The 19,395-nt window shown below is 40.7% G+C and overlaps 1 protein-coding gene across 7 annotated transcripts in view; it reads right to left on the bottom strand.

Annotated features, from left to right (window-relative positions):
* cacna1g (calcium channel, voltage-dependent, T type, alpha 1G subunit) overlaps positions 1–19,395 on the bottom strand; it is a 321,489-nt gene that overhangs the window by 115,242 nt on the left and 186,852 nt on the right. For all 7 annotated transcript variants that reach the window (XM_062056250.1, XM_062056253.1, XM_062056254.1 and 4 more), the window contains 2 exons: positions 13,112–13,180; positions 4,994–5,178 (listed from right to left, as the gene is read on the bottom strand). In XM_062056250.1, coding sequence (XP_061912234.1) covers positions 4,994–5,178; positions 13,112–13,180 — 254 coding nt within the window. The remainder of the gene's footprint in view (positions 1–4,993; positions 5,179–13,111; positions 13,181–19,395) is intronic.

The following is a 19,395-nucleotide window of genomic DNA, read 5'->3' as shown; positions in this document are numbered from 1 at the left end:
TCTGGCTCAGCTCCTTCTTCACCACAACAGACCAGTGCAGTGACTGCATCACTGCAAACGCCACACCAATCCGTCTGTCAATCTCGCATTCTATTTTCCCCTCACTCATGTACAAGACCCCAAGATACTTGAACTCCTCAACTTGAGGCAGAACTTCACTCCCGACCCGAGGGGTGCAGTCCACCCGTTTCCGACTGAGAACCATGGCCTCAGATGTGGATGTGCTGATCCTCATCCCAGCAGCTTCACACTCGGTTGCAAACCACCCCAGTGAACGCTGAAGGTTCCAGCCCAATGAAGCCGACAGGACCTTATCATCTGCAACAAGCAGGGATGCGATCCTCTGGCTACCAAACTGGAAACCTTCCACACCCTGACTGCGCCTAGAAATTATGTCCATAAAGGTAATGAACAGGACCAGTGACAAAGGGCAGCCCTGGCGGGGTCCAACGTCCACTGGGAACATGTCTGACTTATTACCGGCAATGCGAACCAGACTCCTGCTCTGCTTGTACAGGGACCGTATGGCCCGTAGCAAAGGACCCTGGACCCCTTACTCCTGGAGCACCCCCCACAGTACACTAAGAGGGACACGATCAAAGGCCTTTTCCAAATCCACAAAACACATGTGGACTGGTTGAGCAAACTCCCATGCCCACTCCAGTACCCTACAGAGGGTATAAATCTGGTCCTGTTTCCCACAACCAGGACGAAAACCACATTGTTCCACATTGCTCTACTAACGGCCGGACTCTCTTCTTCAGGACCCTGGAATAGACTTTCCCTGAAGGCTGAGAAGTGTGATCCATCTATAATTGGAACACACCCTCTGGTCCCCCACCACCCCGGTCTGCCAATCCAGTGGTACCGCCCCAGACTTCCACACTATGTTAAAAAGACATATCAGCCACGACAGTCCCACAACATCCAGAGCCTTGAGGTATTCGGGGCGAATCTCGACCTGTCCTGGGCCTTGCCACTGGGCGGTTTTTTGATTACCTCAGCAACTTCGGCTCCAGTGATGGACATGTCTGCGTTTGTGACCTCAGATTCTGCCTCCTCTATGGAGGGTGTGTCTGTATGATTAAGGAGATCCTCAAAGTATTCTTTCCACCGCCCAACTATATTCCCAGTGGTGGGCAGCAGGTTTATCGCCCCCACTATACACAGTGTGAACAGGGCACTGCTTTCCCCTCCTGAGGCGTTGGATGGTTTGCCAGAATCTCTTTGAGGCCGACTGAAAATCTTGCTCCATGGTCTCACCGAACTCCTCCCATACCCGAGCTTTTGCTTCCGCCACCGCTGAGGCCGCGGCTCGCTTGGCTTGTCGGTACCTGTCAGCTGCTTCGGGAGTCCCACAAGTGAGCCATGCTTGGTAGAACTCTTTCTTCAGCTTGACGGCCCCCTTTACACCCAGTGTCCACCATCGGGTTTGGTGGTTGCCGCCATTACAGGCACCAACTGCCTTGCGACCACAGCTCTGATCGGCAGCGGCAGCAATGGAGGTATGGAACACGGCCCATTCGGACTCAATGTCCCCCATATCCCTCGGAATGCAGTTGAAGCTCTGCCGGAGGTGCGAGTTGAAAATCTGGCGGACGGGAGCCTCTGCCAAACATTCCCAGCTTACCCTCACTAAACATTTGGGCCTACCGGCATCATCCCCCGCCACCTGATCGAACTCACCACCAGGTGGTATTCAGTTGACAGCTCAGATCCTCTCTTCACCCGAGTGTCTAAGACATGCGGTCACATATCTGATAAAACAACTACAAAGTTGATCATCGACCTGCAACCTGGTGTGTCACGTGCACTTGCGGGCACACTTATGTTTGAACATGGTGCTTGTTATGGACAAACTGTGGCTAGAACAGAAGTCCAATAACTCTGGTTCAGATCGGGGAGGCCGTTCCTCCCAATAGCGCCCCTCCAGGTTATGCTGTCGCTGCCAAAGTGGGTGTTGAAGTCACCCAGTAGAACGATGGAGTCCCCAGGGGGGGGGGGCGCCCTGCAGCACTCCCTCCAGGGTCCCGAAGAAGGCAGGGTACTCCGAACTGCCATTTGGCATACGCACAAATAACCCTAACAAATAATATTTTTGCCATCTGTCTAATATCGGAAAAATCTAAAGAATCAGATTGGATTATGAAAAGCCTTAGTCGAAGACAGCCATAGACGACCTGAGAAAATATTACTGCATTGCTCTCTTGCAACTTATCTGCTACATCAACAATATAAAATGTGACTAAACTCAACTTCATTTTTATTCTTTTTCTGTTTGTCAGTCTCTACCCTCCCTCTCATAGTCTGCATAATCCTAATTTTTCATGCTGTCGTTTAGCATTTTTTTCTCTCAACTGTACATAGATGGTGGCCCTTTGCAGTCCAAATCATTTCCCGCAAAATTAAATGTTGCACAGTTTCTTCTTCTAAAAGCTACTTCCTAATCTGGCAGTAAGACCTTAGTAAGAAGTGTCATGACAGTAATACAGCCAGCCTTGCTGCTTGCTGGGAATTAAGTAATGCATGACTTGGGTTTGAAAGGCCTGCAGAGGATTTTGCATCAGGTGCTCTTTTCAAAAGTGTTGGTTAAATACAACGGGAAAATATCTAATTATAAAATGCTTCTTGTTTTTCTGCAAGCCAATTAATGTCCACATTTATTTGACCAAGAAAGCAATATAGGACAATATAGGGCATTGGTCTGTGTTAATTACATTTTATTCAGTGCTGTATTGACAAATATTGTACACCTCATGCATGGCAGATACCTATTTTCTTGCTCTGGGAGACTTTTAATACTTTCTCTTGGGGAAACTAATGACCTCCAGACATTCAGACAACAAGCTGACCTCTAAGCCATGCTACTCAAGTTGCCATTTCTTACCTCATGTTATCAAGTTTCAGTCTTACTCTATTCCAAATAGAATTTGTTGCCCAGATTTCATTGTGTTCTTTCAACTCCAGCAACCTTGGTGAGTCATCAGTAGTGGCTACTTAAATGGGCCCTAATAAGCAAAAGCAACATTTTCTATCTGTTTTTGTGTATTTAAAATCCCCATAAGTCCTGAAATTGTGAAATCAAACCGTACAAATATTTACAAAACCATCTTGCTTTCTAAAAACATGCTCAAAACGAGCCTTTTGGAATTTGAGACTTTAGTGACATATTTTGCCTTAGTTACATCAGCAGATATCTGATGGTAGAGGTTTACGCAAAGAGCTTAGCGCGAGTCCGCGAGTCCAAGTTCTTTCTTTTTCTCTATCCTCTTGTTGTGGGGCGGACTGGCTCCTACATGCACATTAATAATTTCTAATACAAAGAAGTGTATAGTTTTAATTTATATCTGTCAGTACATTTGATATGGAAGAGCTAAAAACTACAACATGGCTGACGTGGTGGAGACTTTGACACGTAAAAAGCAGCTTGAAGCTGGTGTAAAACAAAATCTATGCAAAATGTTGACAATAGCACCACCATCGCATGTTATGTAGACCACAAGGAAGTCGTTTAAACGTAAAAAAAAATCACAACATGACTACTTTAAATACAAAAAGTAGGCCATGTTGACATTCCGTATTTTTCGGACTGTAAGGCGCACTTAAAAACCTAAAATGTTCTCAAAAATCGACAGTGTGCCTTATAACCCGGTGCAAGCAAGACCAAAACTTTGATGTTTTATTAAGAATGTAGAACATTACAAACAGTGCTCAAAAAGCTGTCAAAATGTTTTATTACGACTTTCGTAAGATGTGAAGCCGCACCGCTTGATGGATTGTCTGCACATTACGACTACCATGGTCAGACGTACTTTGCTTCAACATACAGGTATTATTATGGTTGTGTGTGTATAGGGACCCAAAAATGGCATCTGTTAGAAGACATTTTACAGCCCTTTGAGACACTTGTGATTTAGGGCTATATAAATAAACATTGATTGATTGATTGATTGATTTTGCATCGCAATATTATGCAAAACCAACTTTTCTTACCTATTGGTACCTGCTGTTGTGTATTTGGGATCTGCATAAGTCCCGAAAATGTGCGTGCACCCGCCACTGTAGTCTGCGCTGACACCGTAGTCAATAAGCTCCTTCTTTTTGTCTGTCCTCTTGTTGTGGGGCATTTATCCTCCGCTGTTGTCATTTCCAATACAAAGTAGCGTAAAGTTCTAACTCATTTCTGTCAACAGACTCACTATGGAAACGCGCTAAAAACTACCGGTGCAACAAAAATGACGGGGAGAAGACGCTGTCGAAGTGGAGCTACGTAAATAAATCGGATCAAAAATATGGCGCATCCTGAATAGACGGTCAGATAGCGACTTGAAGATAATTTATGCAACATTTTGACCAAAGAACCAAATGTAGTAAACAAATCATAAAATTACCCCATTAATGCGCTTTAGAATCCGGTGCGCCTTTGGTATGAAAATAGGCCTGAATAGACCCGCTCGGCAGTGCGCCTTATAATCCAGTGTGCCCAATGGTCTGAAAAATACAGTAAATGCTATTTTGGCCCTTTTTAATTCTACAATAAAACAACATTTTCCCTATTAGCTGTGTTTTTTTTATTCTAAAAAAAATATTATATATGTATGAATGAGCAATACATAGGGAGAGAAACCACTGTGAGAGAGTTCAAGCATGAAACCACACAAGCAAATGACGTTCATGCACATTGCTCAGCAGGTTAGTGTGCACTAATGTCAGTGATGCATCCTCTAACACTGTACAGTAAATGTGTAGAGCTTGTGCCTCACCTACACTATACTTTAGGAATGTAAATAATAAAAAGCCTTCAGAACACCGATTGTACATGCAGACAATAACAAGTGCCTCTGTGTACTGTACATTCAAATAAAAGCAGTTGCAACGCACTTAGAAACCCACATTGTCTTACCCACATTGTACTGTTTAGTGTGGCACGATTACAAAAATAAATATGACAATTGAAGTCTCAACAATTGTTTTTTTTCTAAAAGTCACTTACCGTAGTGGCCTCAGGGTACGCAGGAGCCTAAGTACTCTGAGCATGCCCAGGATCTTGGTACCAGAATTTGAGAAGAAAGAAACCAGGATGTCGATAACAGATATCATCACTAACATCCCATCCAGAATGTTCCAGCTGCTCCTCAGGTAGGACTTATTTCCAAAGCACCAACCCAAAGCCGCAATCTAAACAAAACATGTTCACAGACAGAAACATAGGTATGTAGTTAGCTTTGTTATTACAGTGCATCAACATTTTGTCATGTTACAGCCTTGATTCCAAAATGGAATACATTTGTTTTTGTCCTCAAGATTCTACACAAAATACCCCATAATGACAATGTGAAAAGGTTTTCTTTTAACATTTTACCAATGTATATAAAATAAAAAACATTAAAACAATCACATGCCCATAACTATTCACAGCATTTGCTCAATACTTTGTTGATGCACATTTGGCAGCAATTCCAGCCTCAAGACTTTTTGAATACGATGCCACAAGCTTGACACATCTATCTTTGGGTAGTTTTGCCCTTTCCTCTTTTCTCGTTCCTCTTTGCAGCACCATCAGGTTGGTTGGGAAGCGTTGATTTTCATCCAGGATGTCTCTGTACATTGCTGGATTCATCTTAGTCTAGTCAGGAAGGTGACCAAGAACCCGATGGTCACTCTGTCAGAGCTACAGCATTCCTCTGTGGAGAGAGGAGAACTTTCCAGATGGACAACCATCTCTGCAGCAATCCACCAATCAGGCCTGTATGATAGAGTGGCCAGACGGACGCCATTTCTTATAAAAAAGTTTCCCAAAATGCACCAGAAATATCCTTACACCATTAGTAACAACATTTTCTGTTCTGATGAGACAAAGATTGGACTCTTTGGTGTGAATACCAGACATCATGTTTGGAGGAAACCAGGCTCATCACCAGGCCAATACCATCCTTACAGTGAAGCATGGTGGTGGCAGCATCATGCTGTGGGGATGGTTTTCAGCAGCAGGAACTGGGAGACCAATTAGGATAGAGGGAAAAATAAATGTAGCAATGTACAGAGACATTCTGGACGAAAACCAATGCTTCCCATCCAACCTGATGGAGGTGCTGTAAAGAAGAATGGGCAAACCTGCCCAAAGATAGGTGTGCCAAGCTTGTGGCATCGTATTCAAATAGACTTGAGGATGTGATTGCTGCCAAAGATGCATCAACAAAGTATTGCTAGTAACCCAACACGTAATTTCTTCCCGGAAGTGAAAACCAGTGGTGATCAAAAAAAGCTAAGATGGCTGTTGTACAGCAAACAACATGCACACTATCTGAGTACACAAGAGGCCTAGATCTTCCTGCAAAAAGCACATCCATCCATCCATTTTCTACCGCTTATTCCCTTCGGGGTCGCTGGAGCCTATCTCAGCTACAATCGGGCGGAAGGCTGGGTACACCCTGGACAAGTCGCCACCTCATCACAGGGCCAACACAGATAGACAGACAACATTCACACTCACATTCACACACTAGGGACCATTTAGTGTTGCCAATCAACCTATCCCCAGGTGCATTTCTTTGGTAAAAGCTTAACTCCTTTAGGTATTGCTCACATTTTCTTTCTTTTATTTAGACTCACGTTGTTGGTGCTTTACGAAAAACTCATAGCAAAAATGTGTTTAAGAAATACAAATTTTATCAAAATATAATACTTAAATGGGAAATAATACCCGTATCAAGTATATAAAAAAAGCCTTAATGTAGTGATCACTGAAAACTTGTGCATTCTTTGACTCTGCTCCCTTGGACTGGAGTGTGTGCTGCTTTTCTTGTCATTGTTTCGTAAAATCTAAACTCGGAACTCTGAAGCAACGTTTATCCTTTTCCCGATTTAAATGGTTCGTACAGCCGGAACGCAAACAAAGCGCATTTTCTTCGAGAAAGGCTAAACGGGGCCTCGTACCCATTGAGAAGAGACGCTGGCTTGACCACCACATGTATTCAATGAGCCGGACGTGACGTCATTTTGAATACAAGCATTTGCGCAAAGGCTGTGAATACATGTGATTTAGTTTTTTTAGTTTCATATTACTTTATTGTAATGTTATTATTTTTATTATGACTTTACTGTATTTTCTATGAATGTATCACTTTCCTATTAAGATAATTAATGTGTGATTTGTTATCAAGCTGTACTTATTTATAAAGAAGGGATGTTTAATATCCCGTGAAATTAGAAGAGCAATTGTTTACTTTGAGTTTAGTGGTAAACGTAAGCACTTCAAAAGTCCATAGGCCCTATTCATCCTTTGCTCTGCCCATTATGTAATTTGCATTCAGGCATACAGAGTATAATTGTGATATGACTTTTTCCCCTTTAAACTAAAAAACAGGTCATACTATTTTTAATTTTTTTGCCTCATCCACTATATGGTAGATGGAGGGGTAAAAGAAGAAAGGAGAAAGATGGAAAGCATATTTTAATGGTGCTCATCAATGCATAGCATGCTGTACATGCATAATGTATATGAATATTGGTAATGAATGATCATCAAAGGATCTCTTGCTTTGATTTCACTTAAAGTTGAGAACTTTTGACCATGAAGAGAACCTTAACAACCTATCTGCCATCTTGTGTATTTCCTTGCATGGGATATAATTATATCCAACTGAAAAAAACGTTGGGAAAAATTATATGTTCCATAAAAAGCACCGTATTTGAATTAGGGCTGCAACGATTCATTGGCTATACCCAATTAAAAAAAGAGTAAATTTGTGTTTTGTTGCTTTAATGATTTGTTTAATTTAGACTGCTCCAATACAGTGCACATAGGAACGATGCATCTAAAGTTAAAGTTAAAGTACCACTGATAGTCACACACAGAACCTGGTGTGGTGAAATTACTCTCTGCATTTGACCCATCCCCTTGTTCCACCCCTTGGGAGGTGAGGGGAGCAGTGAGCAGCAGCGGTGGCCGCGCCCGGGAATCATTTTTGGTAATTTAACCCCCAATTCCAAACCTTGATGCTGAGTGCCAAATAGGGAAGTAATAGGTCCCATTGTTATAGTCTTTGGTATGACTCGGCCAGGGTTTCAACTCACGACCTACCGATCTCAGGGCGGACACCCTAACCGCAAGGCCACATCTATGGGGATGTAGGTTGCACTACAGGTGATATGGCATGTGGGGGAGATGGCTCAAAGAAGAGGGAGAACGAGAGCAAAGGGCCCAAAGAACAAACATGTTGTGATAATTTTAATAGGCAAGGCATTGTGGTGAAATGTTTGTACTTTCAAATTGAGCACTACGTCGATGTGGGGGCTGGATGAACTTAGATCGAGTTATATAATAAACATGATATCTAAAAAAACTAAAATAGCACAATCGATACTTCCAACGGCACAAAACAGCACAAAAGCCGTAGTAAAGCATGCGACTACGTTACCAGATGATTATAAATCTTTAATAAACAAAACAATTATAACAGCACAATTAAATTTGAACAGCACAAACTTAGCACTTGCAGACGAGACTATTTTAGTTAAATTTGGCGTAATGAGTGCTGCGTAAACTAAGATTGACCTGCAAAATTATTTTCAATTAAATTAAATTTTTAATTTCAAAAACAAAAATATCACAGACAATTACTTAACAGCACAAACCAGCATAACTTTAAGCAGTTTCTAAAATTGATCAAAACTAACAATTGTGGTCATGTGGTGGTTTTGCCACTTTGTCTTTCTCTGAAAATACGTAGGATAGTCTTTAATTGCTATATTTGCTATCGAGATTTAACACTATTAAAATGTCATATAATGGTTGTTGTGACCAACATTATTATGGTTATTTATTATTATCGCAATATTGTTGAATGTGCTCAAAAAGTACTTATAGACACACTGAAATCTTTGGGCCAAGTTTTTTTTTTTAAGAACTAAAATACGTAGATTGTTAATTTGCATGTTTTGTGTTTCGTATCCTCTGCTGATAGTGTTTTAGTCTAAGTATTGTATTTGTTTAATGGCTTTATTGTTTAATTTAATCGGTTTTACTGTAGCACTTTAAGATTTATTTAAAGAAAAAGTGTGTAACAAATAAAATTGTTAATATTTTTTAATTTTTTGCTGCGTGTGAACACACCAAAAACACCTCTGTCTTTTTTTATTTTGAGGAAAGATCAAAGACAGCACCGCTTGTAGGTCCAATGTGCACAATTGAATGTCTTAGTTGCTCACACAGTAATTTGTTTCATATAAGTTTGGATTGGGGTATGTTGTTTTTTTAATGGGGAAAACATTAATGTCTCTTGTTTTCATGTTAGCATTTAAGCTAACAAGCTGGCTCCAGACAGTCCATGAGTTTATCTAAGTGTAGTTACCAATTCTTTTTTTTTTATAATTTAAATTTAAAATGGTAATACTAACCATCGAAAATGTACGTTCAAAGAACTCCGGCTTTCTAGTGATTCCCAGAGCCCAAAAAAAGTCTACTGGCTATAGAGCGTTTTCTATTCGGGCTCCAGTACTCCAGTACAGTTAGAGATGCTACCTCAGTAGAAGCATTTAAGTTCCATCTTAAAACTCATTTGTATACGCTAGCCTTTAAATAGACCCCCCTTTTAGACCAGTTGATCTGCCGTCTCTTTTTCTGCTCTGCCCCCCTCTCCTGTGTGGAGAGGTTATTAGGTGACCACAAATGTCGCGCTAGCTGTTCAAAGTCAGGACCCGGGGTGGACCACTCATCTGTGCATCAGTTGGGGACGTCTCTGCGCACCGACAAGTCTCCACTCAAGATGATCCCCTGCTGGCCCCACTATGGACTGGCCTCTCACACTATTATGTTAGATCCACTATGGACTTGCCTCTCACACTATTATGTTAGATCCACTATGGACTGGACTCTCACACTATTATGTTAGATCCACTATGGACTGGACTCTCACACTATTAACTAGATCCACTCGACGTCCCCACATCTGCGGTCCCCTCCAAGGTTTCTCATTGCATCCCATTGGGTTGAGTTTTTTCTTGCCCTTAAGTGGAATATGAGCCGAGGATGTCTTTGTGGCTTGTGCAGCCCTTTGAGACACTTGTGATTAAGGGCTATATACAGGTAAGTACACTTTGATTGATTGAGCGGGAGTTTTACTGTGGTTATCATTGTCCTAATTTGTCATTCCTTTTACTTAATGAACCAAATATGTAAATATTCTCACATTTATGATAAGGTATAATAGCTTCAGAATGAAAAAATATGTTTTGACAAGACACATCCAGGGATGGCAACTAGAGTGTGTGCATGTGTGTGTGTGTCTAGAGTGTGTGCATGTGTGTGTGTGTGTGTGTGTGTGTGAGTGAAATGTTCTAATATTTGTGTGATCAGTAATCACACAGGGGCCAAAAATAGAGACGGGGTTGTGAATGAGTGACACCCATGAACTTCAGCAAGCAGCGCCATTTAATCCAGGCGAGAGAGTGCAGAGTTTACCAAGATAAAACAGCACTGAAAGGGTGCATGTATAATTTGTGTTTACTCTTTGTATGTGTGACCCAGACTCTCATTGGATTTTTTCCCATTCCAGCCTCACTCCCTCTGCCCTGTTGCTCTTGATGTTTTTTCAGGGCTTATAGCTCACACGGGTTTTGGGCAGATCAAAATTCTATGAAACTTTGAGTAGTTTCAGTCTGGTTTCTCCATCTCATGTAAATTTATGAGAAAAATAAGGGTGTCACACGGTATTTTCCAGACTAGGGACAGACGATACTGGTCTACGGGTGTCAGATGTTGTTGCATGATGAAACCTTGACCGGGCAACAATGTGTAACAACCGAAGTCAGTGAACGAAGGGAAACCGCAGGATGGAACTTTTTCTAACTAAACAAAAAAGGAATCATGGAAACTGATATTACTAATGTAAAAAAAAAAATTAAAAAAAAGGACCAGCAACCTCAAACATTCTGGATTTCATGTTACAAAATCAATACAATCTTTGCTCTGACTTTTTCTAAAAATGGTAACGCCTGACATCGGCAAATCCCCAACTCAGTTATATAGGGTGCTGAATGTAAAAGTTCATTCACGCTTTTCTAGCAGATATATTTCTCAGATTTACCTCACTTTTCTCAGATTTAGCTCATTTTCATTACATTTAAGTTGAAATTAAATGTTGACTCTAAATATTACACATTAGCATATTTTTTAAATATGCAACTTTATTGGTATTATTTGTCATTAAGCATCGGTCATGTTTCCTTCTTCCGCAGTCAGAACTGAGAGGCAGAGATGTGGGCGTGGCTTTGTGGCGGAGAGGCGTCGGTTTGGGAGAATATTGACATCCTATAAATATTCATATTTACACTCGGCGAGAGATTTAGCGCTCAGATTTAGGATTTAGGTTGAGATTTAACATTTAGGTTTAGATTTAACATTTAGCGCTCACATCAACATTAAAGATTTATATTGAAGATTTAGGTTTAGATTCAACAATTAACGCTCATATTTAGATTTGACATTTAAGAATTAAGTTCAAAGATTTAGGTTAACATTTAAACAATAAGTGCTGACATTTAACATGTTTCACTCACATTTAACATTTAGCGCTCACATTTAGATTCAGGTTTAGATTCAACATTTAGGTTTACTGACCTGAGTTTCTCACATTGTCCACAGGGTGGTGACAATTTGCCACCCGTCAGACCCATGGGTGTTTAAATTTAATATGAAAACATCCCACAAGGCCAGGTTGCTTATTGAAATTCAACTTGTGCTGTCATCTCGCGGGCCACATTGAAAATTATGGCGGCAGCATTTTGGCCCACGGACCAGGGTTTGGACACCCCTGATCTAAAGGATCAACTCCACGGATGATGGAATTACAAGCAATGGCAAAAAGGAAAATTGGCTTCTAACTATAGAAACGGAACGTCAATGTATTGCCACAATAAAAAATTACCTGCTGCTCAGTACAATACGAGACAAGACACTTAATACCGCAGCAAAATATGTGTTCATGTGGTTTTTTGCATTTAAAAACAAATTTGAAAAAAAAACAACAACACGTCACTTTTTTATTCTTTAAACAAAATAAAAACACTAAAGCTTAATTTTTCAAAAGTATCATCTATATTGACAGCAAAAAGTCGTTCTGGCAATTGTTGGATATGAACCTAAACCATAACCAACCATGCATCACTATAGCTCTTGTGTCAAAGTAGGTGTACTGTCACCATCTGTCACATCACGCCGTGACTTATTCGGAGATTTTGGTGTTTTCCTGTGTGTAGTGTTTTAGTTCTTGTATTGCGCTCCTATTTTGTTGTTGATTGTCATGTCATGTACAGATGTACTTTGTGGACGCCGTCTGCTGCTCCACACGCTGTAAGTCTTTGCTGTCGTCCAGCATTCTGTTTTTGTTTACTTTGCAGCCAGTTCAGTTTTAGCTTCGTTTAGCATAGCCATCCCTAAGCTTCAATGCCTTTTCTTTGCGGCACTCACGTTTTGTTTATTTTTGGTTTAAGCGTTAGATACCTTTTTACCTGCAAACCATCGTCGTCGTTCCCGACATCTACAAAGCAATTAGCTAGCTGCTGCCACCTACTGATATGGAAGAGTATTACACGGTTACTCTGCCGAGCTCTAGACAGCACAGACACTCAACAACGGCACATTTGCGGATTATAATTACTGGTTTGCCAAAAATATTTTTAACCCAATTAGGTGAAATTACATAATCTCCCATGGCACACCAAACAATATCTCACGGTACACTAGTGTGCCGCGGCACAGTGGTAGAAAAACACTGTACATGTAAAAAAAGAACATGTTATTCATTTGTTCTTTTACTTTAAAAAACTAATTATGAAAACGTTTTTTTTTTTTAATAAATTGGTAGACTTGGCGTTAAATATATACGGCATTTGGGAAACTATACGTCATATAAGCATAACTTGTTGAATTAATTAAAATGACAGTTTAAACCTGGAATATTTTAATTTACTTGACAGTATTTCGAATGGGAAATTTTTTTTTTCTTCCAAAGTTCAACATCAATAAAGTCAACCAGCATAACAGACTGATGGTCAGACAGATAGGTTGACAAATACAGCAGATATAAAATATATCAATGGCCGCTCTTACCTTTACAGTCATTTCAGTCACAAAGATTGCTGTGAAGATGTAGTTGGACAATGTTAAGAAGATCCGCTCCTGTTAACCAAAACAAAAAGAAAATATCATAAAAAATATAAAGTCTGAGCCCAACTGAGCCTGCATTGGGAAAATCATTTCAACAAACATGTCATAAAAAAAAAACATCTCACAAGAAATCCATTGAACTTAAAAAAATGATAGCTGTAAGGCAAGTACAAAGCTTAACCTTTACAGTAATCTTTACTCTCCAAGAAAAATGTGGAATTTAGTTATGTTTATGTTTACAATACAGTGCTCCCAAGCCTGCCTCCTGCCTGCAGCAGCGTGCCTTAATGATGGAGTGGGATGGGGGCATTTTTTATTTTTTTTTACCCAGCTCCAAAAGTACTGACGGGAGGAAGGAAGAATTTAATTTCTTTAGAAGCTGCTGTTTTAACCTCATTCCTTTCTATCGGCGACCCTCCCTGCCTTGTCTCTGAGTCGCAATGTCTGCAAGTGTGTGAAGGTGGCTATCTTTCCCACGGCCTCCCTTGACCATTGCACATGCTCAGAGGAAGAAGACATCACACACACACTGACACAAAGATGGTAGTCCTGCTCGAGGCTCTGGGAATGTCAAAATGTCAAGAATGGACTCACTGGGAATGCTTGCTTGCCTAATGGGGTTTATAAATTTCTGCTTCCAGCCATTCAGTGTAAATATTATAACTATCCAGCGTCCAACAATGACGACATCATATATTCATGTGTTTGTTTTGTGTGTCCTTTTGGGCTTTTATTTCCAAGCTTGAATAAATATAGAAAAAAACAATCAAGTTGGAAATACTTTTACAAACTACTATAGAAGATAGCCAAACATATATTATAATGTCTGTGATCACAGTCACTACAAACTACTCTAGCTACCCAAGTCAAGTACTGCACAAGTAGTAGATAATAGCCTATTTGTCATTATCTCTCATGACTTTGTTTTATTTCATGTCAAGCCCTCTTACATTGTTTTTATTTCGTGTTTGCCTGCATTTGTCACCACTTCTCTGGTCTGAGTGCTGGCGCCATCACTTGTCCCTGGTTGCCAATCAGGAAGCCTCTCAAGCCAGCTTTGTCAGTAGGACAGTGCCAGATCATTGTTTTGCTTATTACCTAAACATGCTGCATAAATGTCCCTATGCTTCCTATGCCTCGTTGCTTTTTGTGCACTTCCCTGCTGCACTATTCTTGTTCGGTTCCCCCGAATAAAAGGGTTTTTAGTCGCACTTCGCCTGCTATCGCTGCATCCTGGGATCTGGACCAACACCAAAACGTAACACTATTATGCCATTTTTTCTGTGCATATTTTTGAGCCGCAGGTAAAACCTATTTATGAATACAGATATTGGGTTCATTAAAAGTGAAGGAAACATGTTTGTCTTGTTTACTCCTTTATAGGATTTAGTGTACCATATTTCGGAATATAAGGCGCACTTAAAATCCTTTCATTTTCTCAAAAATCGACAGTGCTTCTTATGACCCGGTGGCCTTATATACAGTATGCATTATATTCTGGTTGTGCTTATTGTTGTTGTGGTACATGGTGTAATGATACGTGTGACCAGTAGCTGGCAGTCACAAATAAGAGATGTGTGTGGACTGCAGGTTGACACCTGTTTAATAAATGACAGGAGCAAGTACCGATATGCAAGTGAGACCAAAACTTTGATGTTTCATTTAGAACATTACACACAGCGTACTCGCTGTTGTGTATTCGAAAATGTGGGCGCATCCTCCGCTGTGGCAATTTTAATACAAAGTAGCGTACAGTTCTAACTTAATCTGTCAATAGACTCGCTATGGAAGCGCTAAAAACTACAACAAAGACTACGAAGAAAAGATGTCAAAGTGAAGCCACCTAAATAATCCTGAAAATGATCTGTAAAACATAATCTATACAACATTTTGACCAAAGAACCACCATTACATGTTATGTGGATCACAAGGATGTGTTTTAAGTGTAGAAAAATAATATAACCTCTTTAATGCACCTTATAATTCGGTGCGCCTTTTGTATGAAAAGAGACCAGTTTATCGACTTTGCGCCTTATAATCTGGTGCTCCTTATGGTCTGAAAAATATGGTAATAGTGCATTGCTAAAGCCTCGTAACACAACTTTTTAAATAAGGAGTGTATTGCATGGTGAAGCGTCATACTGTAATGGGAATATGGCTGCTGTTGAGCCCATTGTTTCGTATTTAACCTCTCTATCTATCCTCGGTCCCTCCACGCTGTGTCTCTATTACAAACCAGCCAGTCAAGACGGATTGCCGTTCCGCAGAGCCTGGGTTCTGTTTGAGGTTTCTTCCCTGGAGGCAGTTTATCCTTGCTCATGTGGGGTTAAGTTGGTTCTCTTTAATGCACAAGGAGGGTGTTTCAAGTGCCTTCACCTGACTTCTGTTGTGAAATAAAACTGACTTGACTCCATTAATTCCTAACTTGACGGTTTGGTTTCATGTTAAAACGTGTGATAAAGGAGCTTACTTGCAATCCACAATATCACACATCAAAAGGTAGTCTTTCTTTTTACTTTTATGAAAGGGGATCTATTATACCTTTTCTCTTTTTTGACCTTTAAATGTTATTACATTGTTGGATAGTCGTGTTAAACGAATCCAAAGCGTCAAATAATAAGGTTCATGCATTTGGAAGTGAGCCCTGCAAGCAGTTGTGAATCGCTCTGAACGCTTTGTTATACGGACTTTTTTTGAAAAAAAGAAAGCAGCACAGAATGTGTGCCAGACTTACTTACATGGGCATGCCCATGTAAATGTTCTAAGCCTGCGCCCTATGGAAGGGCATTGTGGCCAAACAGCTCAATTTTTGTTTCAACTGACATCACATGGACAAAGATAAGACCTTCTGGAGGAAAGTTCTGTGGTCAAATGAAACAAAAATTGAGCTGTTTGGCCACAATACCCAGCAATATGTTTGGAGCAGAAAAGGTGAGGCCTTTCATCCCAGGAAAACCATGCCTACCGTCAAGCATGGTGGTGGTAGTATTATGCTCTGGGCCTGTTTTGCTGCCAATGGATCTGGTGCTTTACAGAGAGTAAATGGCACAATGAAAAAGGAGGATTACCTCCAAATTCTTCAGGACAACCTAAAATCATCAGCCCGGAGGTTGGGTCGTGGGCGCAGTTGGGTGTTCCAACAGGACAATGACCCCAAACCCACGTCAAAAGTGGTAAAGGAATGGCTAAATCAGGCTAGAATTAAGGTTTTAGAATGGCCTTCCCAAAGTCCTGATTTAAACGTGTGGACAATGCTGTAGAAACAAGTCCATGTCAGAAAACCAACAAATGTAGCTGAACTGCACCAATTTTGGCAAGAGGAGTGGTCAAAAATTCAACCAGAAGCTTGGCAGAAGCTTGTGGATGGCTACCAAAAGTGCCTTATTGCAGTGAAACTTGCCAAGGGACATGTAACTAAATATTAACATTGCTGTATGTATACTTTTGACCCAGCAGATTTGGTCACATTTTCAGTAGACCCATAATAAATTCATAAAAGAACCAAACTTCATGAATGTTTTTTGTGACCAACAAGTAAGTTAAAGTTAAAGTACCAATGATTGTCACACACACACTAGGTGTGGTGAAATTTGTCCTCTGCATTTGACCCATCCCCTTGTTTCACCCCCTGGGAGGTGAGGGGGGCAGTGGGCAGCAGCGGTGCCACGCCCAGGAATCATTTTTGGTGATTTAACCCCCAATTCCAACCCTTGATGCTGAGTGCCAAGCAGGGAGGTAATAGGTCCCATTTTTATAGTCTTTGGTATGACTCGGCCGGGGTTTGAACTCACAACCTACCGATCTCAGGGCAGACACTCTAACCACTCGTATGTGGTCCAATCACTCTATCACAAAAAATAAGAGTTGTAGAAATGATTGGAAACTCAAGACAGCCATGACATTATGTTCTTTACAAGTGTTTGTAAACTGCTGTCTACAACGATGACACAGTGTTAGCAAGTTGAGCAATGGCCCTAAGAAAATGTTTGTTTGGGTGCGAGAGAAAGTTAACTTTGTTTAGATTCGCTAAAGAGGCAAGCATAATGCAGAAGTGGATGGACTCAAAAAAGGTGCAGTTCCCTTTAAATCAGGCATCATTGATGGTTACTTTAGAATAGTCCAATGATTCACCTTTCTCGAGTGTTTTTGGTTGTGGGGTCATTGATCCTTTGGGCGACTTATGACCTGCGACTGAGACCAACATTTCTGACACTGACATTTTACTGTACCCTGCACATAATCAGACACCCTGCTTCCATTGCAGCAAAGCAGCCTCAGGAAAATAGTTTCCTGCATGTTTCACAGTAGATGGTGTATGCTTTTTGGCGTAAAATTTCTGTATTTATTACAATTATTATTTGTGTCAGTTTTGAGTTATTGCACTGACCGTTGAGGGTTTTTCCTTCTTTCACAGCAGGTACTAACAACGACATGTAACTCTTACTATGACAGTAAACCACATTTCCGCATTAGTGGTCAAATGGGTTGAAAACGAGCAGCAGAGTATATGATGAAGTGCCCATTTTTAGCTTGGCTTGATTTGTAAAGCCCAGCAGCAAGACAGAGGTTAGTTTTGACTTACTGTATGTGCTGAGTTACGAGACCTAATAATTCACTTCCAGAAATTAATCTGCTAGAAATGCCCAAACTCCACTATGCTGAGAATTAAAATATCTCTTTGACAACCAGGAACAACTGTACTGTATATCCATCCTTTCACTGGCGACAACTTAAAAGCTGTTTAGCTGTTTGTGATTACATAAACATCGCAATTAGGAATGTTTCCTACGCTCCTGAATTGACGTTGGAAAGATTTGTGTGCACACAACGACTCTCAATCTTAATTTTCTCAGCAGTAGATGAGGAGAGTGCAAAAAACTTCGGGTGATTGTATCTCATATCATTGGTGCTGCTCGGATTCAATTTAGAACTCAGGACACTGATGGATTGTCTTCTTGCTCAATTGGAAGTCATATATCATAATAAGTGGTGTAATCATCCTCCTATTGTTTCCACTGAGCTGGAAGAAGACCATATAGAGGCAGCATGGAGAATCAAATGCAGAACAGCAACACATTCCACGGCAATCATTTAATTGTTCAGCCAGTATAATCCATTGAAATTGTGTGCAACATTTAATCATTGCAGCAATAACAATGAATGCATGTAATTAAACTATATTTTATTATGTTAGCATCATGATCGGGGTAGGGCAGCTTCGACCAATTATTATCTTATTTCTGAATTATACATGCTTAGTTTCACACAGCCAAACCAAAATTGTAGACATTTTCACAATTGGCTTCAGTAATTTATAATAACCTGCACAAAACACAACTCATGCCTTCGCCACCCAGGCAAATGAGATGTGTACCAATACCGTAATGACTACAATTGTTTAGTTCTTGGATGCCTGCAGAAGCCTGCCTATCATCACATTTCAGTAATGGCCTCGGGGTGCATGCTGGTCACAATAGCCACAGCAGGAAGCCGGCAAAAAACATCCGAAAAACTACCGCTTACTAATGCGAATGTCAGCGTGACTCAGGACTGTGGACATTGTGTATTTGCAGACAGTTTATTTGCATAAGTAAAACTCTGTTTGACTTTGCCCTTATGTGCCCCGGTGGCTTTATGACGCAGCTTCCATGTGCTAAACATCCCCTTTCCTGGACATTAGCCACGTACGGCAGCATCAAGATAATTGAATCAATTGAGATAGCTCCGTCTCCACTGCGGTTCAGACACAAAATGAGCAGAACAGTGTGATCCAGTGAGACCAAACCACAATTAAAGCTATCAGCAAAACACCTCGCTCAGTGGGGAGGACAATGATAATCACAGCGCTAATTATTGTGTGTAAGTACAGAATGGCTAGTCTGTGTTCTGATGCTATTGTTGGAAGAGGAGAGAGGACATGGGATTGGCGGTCGCACGTGTGTGTGTATCTGCTGCAGTAAGGTTTCCAGCCAACTTGCTTCTCTGATGGTGCATTAGTTAAGGAGGTGAAGCAGGGTATGAGGCGCCTATTACCTAAAGCTTCTGGCTCAGAGTCAGGAGTGATCCAATGCATAATGTTCTGCATAATATCTCTACATCTGTAATTCAATTGTGCAATTGGGAATTAGTAGCACTTTCTGCATTCCAGTATGTAATTCTATTTGTGTCCTTACCACTATAAAGGAGATTAGGTGTTTATATTTGTGTGCTGCTTTCTGTCACATCAA

The sequence above is a fragment of the Entelurus aequoreus genome, linkage group LG08, assembly GCF_033978785.1.
Source record: "Entelurus aequoreus isolate RoL-2023_Sb linkage group LG08, RoL_Eaeq_v1.1, whole genome shotgun sequence".
NCBI classification, from domain to species: Eukaryota; Metazoa; Chordata; class Actinopteri; order Syngnathiformes; family Syngnathidae; genus Entelurus; species Entelurus aequoreus.
Note: the sequence above shows the minus strand (reverse complement) of the source record. Positions and strands in the feature narration are given on the sequence as shown.